This window comes from Lonchura striata, chromosome 4 (assembly GCF_046129695.1).
Source record: "Lonchura striata isolate bLonStr1 chromosome 4, bLonStr1.mat, whole genome shotgun sequence".
Classification (NCBI taxonomy): Eukaryota; Metazoa; Chordata; class Aves; order Passeriformes; family Estrildidae; genus Lonchura; species Lonchura striata.
In genome coordinates, this window is record NC_134606.1 from 28,659,300 (window position 1) to 28,666,212 (window position 6,913).

Here is a 6,913-nt window from a genome sequence, read left to right on the forward strand (position 1 = left end):
ATTGGCATATCTTTGTCATAGCAGAGGAAATCCAGTATCAAGGAAGAGTGTCCAGCCCGTTTCCAAAATTCTTGGCAAGCTCTGCTGCGACAAGCTGCTACCGTATTTGACATTCTTGACATGAGCCCTCCACGCAGTGTGGTGTGGGAGAGAGTTCCCTCGACCTCTGGCTGCCTCCTATCTGTGTGCCCTGACTGTGTCTTTGACCTGGCAAGGAGCTGTGTCATGAGAAAAGGAGTGGAACACTTCATCTCCCCTGAAACTCTCCAGAAACCAATTAAAGCTTTCACGACTTGGAGCAGTATGGGAGACGCTCTTTACTGCGCCCAACAGCAGCCAGGTCACCCAGCTGGGAACTTCCTAGACCCCTAAGAGCTTTGCCCCGCACCTTGTATCCCTGCTGGGGGGAGAGCGGCTGGACGGCTGGCTCAGAGAGGGAAGCCCAGCCGGCTGGAGGGAGGCGCGGAGCGCTGCGCCCCGCGGCGCCGGCGGGAGCCGCTCCCGGCGCCGGGCCCGCACCTCCCCCTGCCGGCCGCCGGGGCCGCCCCCGCCCCGGCGCCGTCCTGCCGGCGCCTGGCATCTCTCCCAGCGGCCGACATCACCCGGGAAAGCCGGGAAGTGCATCGTGCCAAAGCGGCTGGTCCCAGAGAGCTGCCCAGACCCTAACAGCGTCTGCAGAAATGCCTCCTTTGGAAGCTCTCCTCATCCTTGTGAGCGGAAGAGTGCCGATGCTTGCTTCTCAGCTGCTTCCTTGCTCAAGGTCGCTCAGCCTGTACACGCTGCAACACACGTCCTAATTGCAGCGCAGATAACTACGGGATAACGGGAGACCCCCTGCTCTTCAGGCTACGCACGTCCTGCTCACAGCGGGACGTGCCTCAGGCTTTACGGACAATTCATGCGAAGTGCTGCCCTCTTGTAGCATAAACATATTTTCTTTAAAGACCCCTTAAAATAATCCGGTACAATAGAACTTTTCGCCCCCTTAATCGGAATACTCGTGTTTTGCCTTTCCCGCACCAGCTGACTCCTGTGAATGCTGAGGCAAGCAGGGAGAGGACTCCCCGTCAGCGCAGGCAAGCAGCGATTGCGGCGGGGAAGCCCTGGAAGCCCTGGAAGCGCTGTGAGGATCAGCGGTTCTCAAGCAAATCGTTTTATGGGCTTTCCTCTCCTGCGCTACCGTCACCTCAAATACTCAAACAGCGCTACAGTCCTGGGATGCCTTTCCCTGGGAATATTAGTAGGAGTAGCGAGCAAGACTTTGGGGGGGGGATCGGTGAATATATTTATTCAGTACTTTCTTATCTGCTTTATAGGAAAAGGAAAGGAGCCCCCCTAACTTCAGCGCTCGCCAGTTTACCTTGCCAGAGGCGAGTCCTTCTCCGCGGCCGCGGGGAAGCCGGCGCCCTGCGGGAGCATCCCGCGGGCGGCCGTGCATGAGGCGGCCGAGGAAGGCTATCTTCCCCTCATCGGCTCTCTCATCGCTCCTCTAGCGCTACCCGCGCGGTACCGCGGCGAGGTGCGTGTGTGTCCCGCCCCTCCGGCACGGCCGGCGCTGCACTCCGGCTCCGCGGCCCCGCGGAGCGCGCCCCATGCGCCCGCTCCCTCTCTGCTGCCTTCCCCAGCCAGCCACCCTCTTTACCGCGTATAGATTATAGAGACTTATAGTATTATCATTATTATGATGATGAGATGATGATGATGATGATCTGAGCCAAATTCCGCTCAGGCCGGGGGGGCTGGCAGCAGGTGTACGAAGGCTCTGTCTCCGCAAAGGAGCATGCTCAACGCTCTCAGGCATGCTCCTTCAGCGGGGAGGGAGCCACAGCTGGGCCGGGGGGCGCGGGGGGAGCAGAATGCTCCCAGTTCGCACCGTCCTAATGCAAAGTTTGACTGCACCAGCAGCCCCCGAGCCGCGGCCCAGCGGCTCGGCATCCCACCGCCGCTGCCTCAGCTTCGCTCGCCCGCGGGAACCGGACGGCTCGCTGGGGGCGAGCCAAGAAGGGGGGGTGGAGGCGTGGGGAAGGGTTTCCCCGTCGCTCCCGGCGGCAAGGGGAGGAGAAAGAGGAAGAAGAGGAGATGCCCAGGCCAGAATGGCTTCAGAGCCAACTTCTGCCGGGAAAGCCGCGGGTCAGTTGCCGCTTCCTCCTCGCTGTCCCCGGCGCTGCCCCCAGTGCTCATGCAAAGCCGAGAGCACACGGGCAGTAGCATCAGCGCTACCACCATCACCACCAGGATTATTAACACTGCCATGACGATGCTGTGGGCCGCGCAGGCAGAAGGGAAGCCGCGCTCGGCCGGGGCAGCCGCCCTCCCGCGCTTCTCCCGCCGCGGGGCGGCTGCGCCCGGCTCCGCGCCCCGCCCGGCTCCGCGCCCCGCCCGGCTGCGGGAGCCCCGCGCAGCGCCCGTGCGGCCCCGCCCGCGGCCGGCAGCGCAGGACGGGAGCCAACCCCAGCCACGGCCGCGGCTCCCGGCGGGTCGCCTACCTTGAGCTCCTCCGTGTCCAGGTTAGCTGATCTGTCCATAGAGCGAAACTGAACGGAGCGGACTGGAAACTACGGAAGTTGTGCCAAAAAAATGAAGAGAAACAAAGAGGAGGTGGGGGGGATAAAAAAGGAGGAGGAGGGGGGAAATCTAGTCTGTCAGTTTCCAGCCTAAACTCAGCCTTGTCCTCCAAACCGTGGCAGCTCCCCTCAGTCTCATTCTCCGCGATCACGCCTCCACCGGTTTAAATAAATAAATAAATAAATAAATAAAATATTTCACTTTTTTAAAAAAATAACTCCCTTAAGGATTAAAGCGACAGGTGATCCTTCCCTGGTGAGAGAGATTCGTGTCCTCTGGAAATGAAAGGAGACAGCAAAAAAAAAAAAAAAAATCCACTCAGTTTAAAGATTATTTTTTTTCTTCTGCAATAAGCTCAGAAACCGGCGAATCGCTGTATCCCGAGGAAAAAAAAAAAAATCCTTCTTCCCTGGACAGCATCATGCAGCAAATTTCAAGCAAATGTGTTCAAACTGAAGAGAACAGTCTATGATAAAACCCTTTCTCCGTCATGCTGCCAGAGTAGTCTAGTAGCTAATTTAGCACCCTGTGAGCGCAAGACATTAGCGATGAACAATTTCGCTGGCAAGATAAAAACCCCCCCCAAGTCCTGCATAGGCTCAAAAATTGTTTTGCAGCTAAAGATAGTCTATAGTAATAATAATAGTAATGTATACACACACACACAGATACATAATAAAAGAAAGTCAGTACGGTATGGTCTTCTTTGAAGGTTATGCTGGAAGAGTTGAGAGGAAAACAGGAGGTGGATCTCTAGCAGAAGAGAAGGGAGAGAGAGGCAGAGATTTCCCTCTCCGTCCCTGTTTTACTGTCCTTCGCCGCCAGGTGACTGATTTCCCTCCTCTGGGCTCGCGCGGGGGGATTTCTCCAGCTCCGGAGCAGCAGCGTTTCCTCCCGAGCAGCCCCGGCTCTCAGCGCCGCCCTCCCCGCGGCCCCTCCGCCTCCCGCGGCCAATGCCGCACGATCCCAGGGGCTCCTTCGCCGGTGCCCGGGGGTTTGAATAGCAGACACAGCGGTCAGTTTAGAAGCCAGTACTGCTTTGTATCTGTTTTGTAACTGCTTTGTGTAATACTCATGTATCGTTCCGTATAAAAATGCATATATATATTTATATCTGCAGGTGTGTCTAAATTAATAAGGTGGTGTGGAACTTCTCAATCGTGGGCTTGTAGTGTGCAGTTTTGTGCAGCTGTTGAGTGTGTATCATTGATGGGCTGCAGCTGTGATGGAGCAGCCTTTCTGATAGATAGCACGTGGATTAAGTCTGAGACTCTCTCAAGGTGTTACTTTTATTAATCCTCTTTTCCAAAGGATTCACTGTCTTCTAGTTCTCAGGTCACTCTAAAGAGAACCAAAATTAGATTTAAAAATTCATATTCCTCCCCACCAAGATTTTGTCACAGTCCTTTTTCATAAATCTGTCACTTGCAGTTTTGGAGAAGATTTTTGTGATTTTATGCTTCCTGCTATCAGTCTTTTGGGGACTTTATTTATGAACTCCATTAATGGCAGGTTCAGAATGATCACTTTCTAGTACTATACACTGCTTTATACACTGCTTTAAAGAGGATTAGTATTCCTGATTATTTGACTTAAGTAAGCTAACTTAATAGCTCAAAGTATTTTCAGTTCAATATAGATTTGTTAGCAGCTTCGACCACTTCAAGGTTAGTATGAGTTTAAGCCCTGGGTGATGGCCAGTGATAGCTATTTCTGAAGACTGGATATAGCCCTCATTTTCTGGACAACTACAGAGGCGAGGCAGATGCAGGCAAATGGCATTTCTCCTTTTTGCACAAATGATGCACGGCTTCTAGGTTCATTGTGAATGCATCATAAATATTGTTATTGTTAATCTAGAATTGCAGTTTGTAAAGATTGAACACTTGGTCTGGTGTTCCCATGTAAACCAAAATGCTCATGTCCAAATAAAAGATTGCCAAAGCAGACACTAAAGCAGCTGTAAGATCTATATAAATTTAAGAGTGTTTTCACCTAAAAGAAAAATACCACTGTATCCACCCACTCACTCCCCAGATAAGAAACCTGGAGAGACCTCTGTAAGAGATCATGCTGGAGAAAGAAGATCTCTCAGAAGATGCCTCAAAGTCTCAAATTGTGTCAATAAGCAGGATGAGTAGAAGAAATGTGTCAATAAGCAGGCCGGTTGCCCCAGTGTGGGAAACCAACCAGGGCATACATCATGAGAACACCTTGGTGCCCTGGCTGGTGCCACTGGGTATCCAGAAGACTCCTGAGCCTCTCCCTAATCTAAGCTTTTTTGCATGGTACTTAACAGATCAACTAGTAGCTGCACAAAATGCAACTTTATAAAAACAGAAGACCAAAGACCTGCAGCACCTTGATCTTCTGCTGAGTTGTTGCTCCTACACTATGGAATTTCTTGGATCTAGCACGCCTCAATTTGTTTTGATACTGGCACAAAAACTCTGGCAATGTGATACATTTGAGAATCCTCTGCTGAATTTGGATGATGTCAGCCAGTTCAGTGAAGAGACAAGGAAAATTGACAGGGCACTTATAAACCTAACTTCCTTAGTAAACAAAACAAAAGAAATTGATTTCGACAGTCCCTTGAATAATGCCTTAAAATATATTTCACTTCTTATAGTTAATAAAGCCTAACGAGTGACTTTAAAAGTTCAGGCTTATTGCTGCTAAGGCAGGCATGCCAAACTTGATTAATATCAAACTTCTAGTTCATTCAGATATCTTAGTTTTTTATCCTGTGTATTACCTGTAAGGCAGGGCTCTAATTCACAAGACAGGGCTGACATTTTCACCCTCCTTTTTCAAGCATGGCCCTATGTCTTAGTTGTCGCACATGGTGTGGAATTATTATTTTCACTAAAGAATGCTTTCTGTTTCATTCAGCACACTTAAGAACTGTATTCAGCATAAGTGTCCACACAAAATTTTGCATACTTCATTATAGGGAAAAACTTTAACCAAGCCAGAATGCTAGGTCCAAAAAGGACCTAAAAAGGTACCAGAAAGTCTTTAAGCAAATCAGAACCTGAGGTATGAAAATGATCCCTGAACCTGGTGCAGATGAGTGTCTGGAAATAAAAACTTGAAGAAAGTAGCAGTCTGCAAACTCACCAAGCAGTGACTTTGACCCTTGATTCAGCAGGTCAACATGTGGTAAACCAGTGACAGTATTACATTATTTTGTGCAAATCCAGCTACCTTAGCTGCTATTTCACTCCTATTCCTGCATTCATCTGATAATTCTTCCAGTTTTGGGGTTTTTTTTCCTGCTAATACGTCACTGTGAAAATGTCATTCACTGCCTAGTCCTTTGTCTATCCCGTCCCCCAGGCTGTCTGGTAAGGAAGGCATTCCTGGTAAGCACAATTTAATATTATAAATAAAATATAATTAAGGATTATGTTGTCTGGGTATAATTAAAGGGTGTATGGCAGGAGTGTTCTTGAAGAATAAGCATCCTTAAAAACTGAGTGCTTAACTTTGAAGTACTAGACTTAGGTTAAGGTCAAGTGTAGGTTATTTTTTGGTGTTAGTCTCCTAAACTAGTATTTTTTTCTTCTAATTAGGCTATAAAGACTTGTTTTTTCCTGATTTGCATTGTGCCTTTTTTTAGCAGAGCTGATTCTGAAATACAGGGGCAGGATAGAGAACATATGAAGGACTTCTAGGACGTCACTCAGATCAGAGCCTCCTGAACCTAAAAGAATTAAATTCTGCAGTCATTTAATGTGAGAACCCCGGCCTTGCTTTGGGGCCTCATGTGATGGTGAAATTCCTCCTCCAACCCGTGCTTCCAAAGAAAAACTCCGCAGGCTTAGCTGTTCGGTCTCAAGGCAGTTTATTGCTAGTTATCTAACAGATTATGTTCTTGGACTGCGGCGGTTTGATCAGCGGCCTGGGTAGAGGCACACACACACCCTGACATCCTGACTGTCTGGTGTCTTCTTCTTCTCTCCCCCCGCCCAGGGCTGCTGCTATCTTTTATATGATATATTATGTATAACATGTTTGCAATTATTCCCCAATACCTACTACCTACATTGCCAAGTGTTTTTCTACTCTAAACCAATCTGTGAGTGCCAACATCACCAAGAACATGGAGGTAAGGAAGAAGAAGGAGGAAGAACAGGATCAGCCTACTTTCCTCCATCTTAGAACTTCTGACCCCCATGTACAAAGTAAAAACCCCCCTGTACATGTGTAAAAACCCCCCTGTACAATACTAAAAAAATTTCCCCTCTACTTTGTAACTACTTATACTATACTATCTAACCTTTTGTGATTGCTTGTTCTACCTCCAAAGTTGGTAATTCATTCCATGGCTCAAACTCAAAAT

At 49.1% G+C, this 6,913-nt stretch overlaps 1 protein-coding gene across 4 annotated transcripts in view; it reads right to left on the bottom strand.

The window, feature by feature from the left end:
- SGCZ (sarcoglycan zeta) overlaps positions 1 to 3,500 on the bottom strand; it is a 382,611-nt gene extending 379,111 nt beyond the window's left edge. For all 4 annotated transcript variants that reach the window (XM_021534853.3, XM_021534691.3, XM_021534351.3 and 1 more), the window contains exon 1: positions 2,487 to 3,500. Coding sequence is in view for 3 of the 4 variants with exons in the window: in XM_021534691.3 (XP_021390366.1) it covers positions 2,487 to 2,525 (39 nt within the window). In the remaining variant the exon portion in view is untranslated. The remainder of the gene's footprint in view (positions 1 to 2,486) is intronic.
- Positions 3,501 to 6,913: the final 3,413 nt, after the last annotated feature.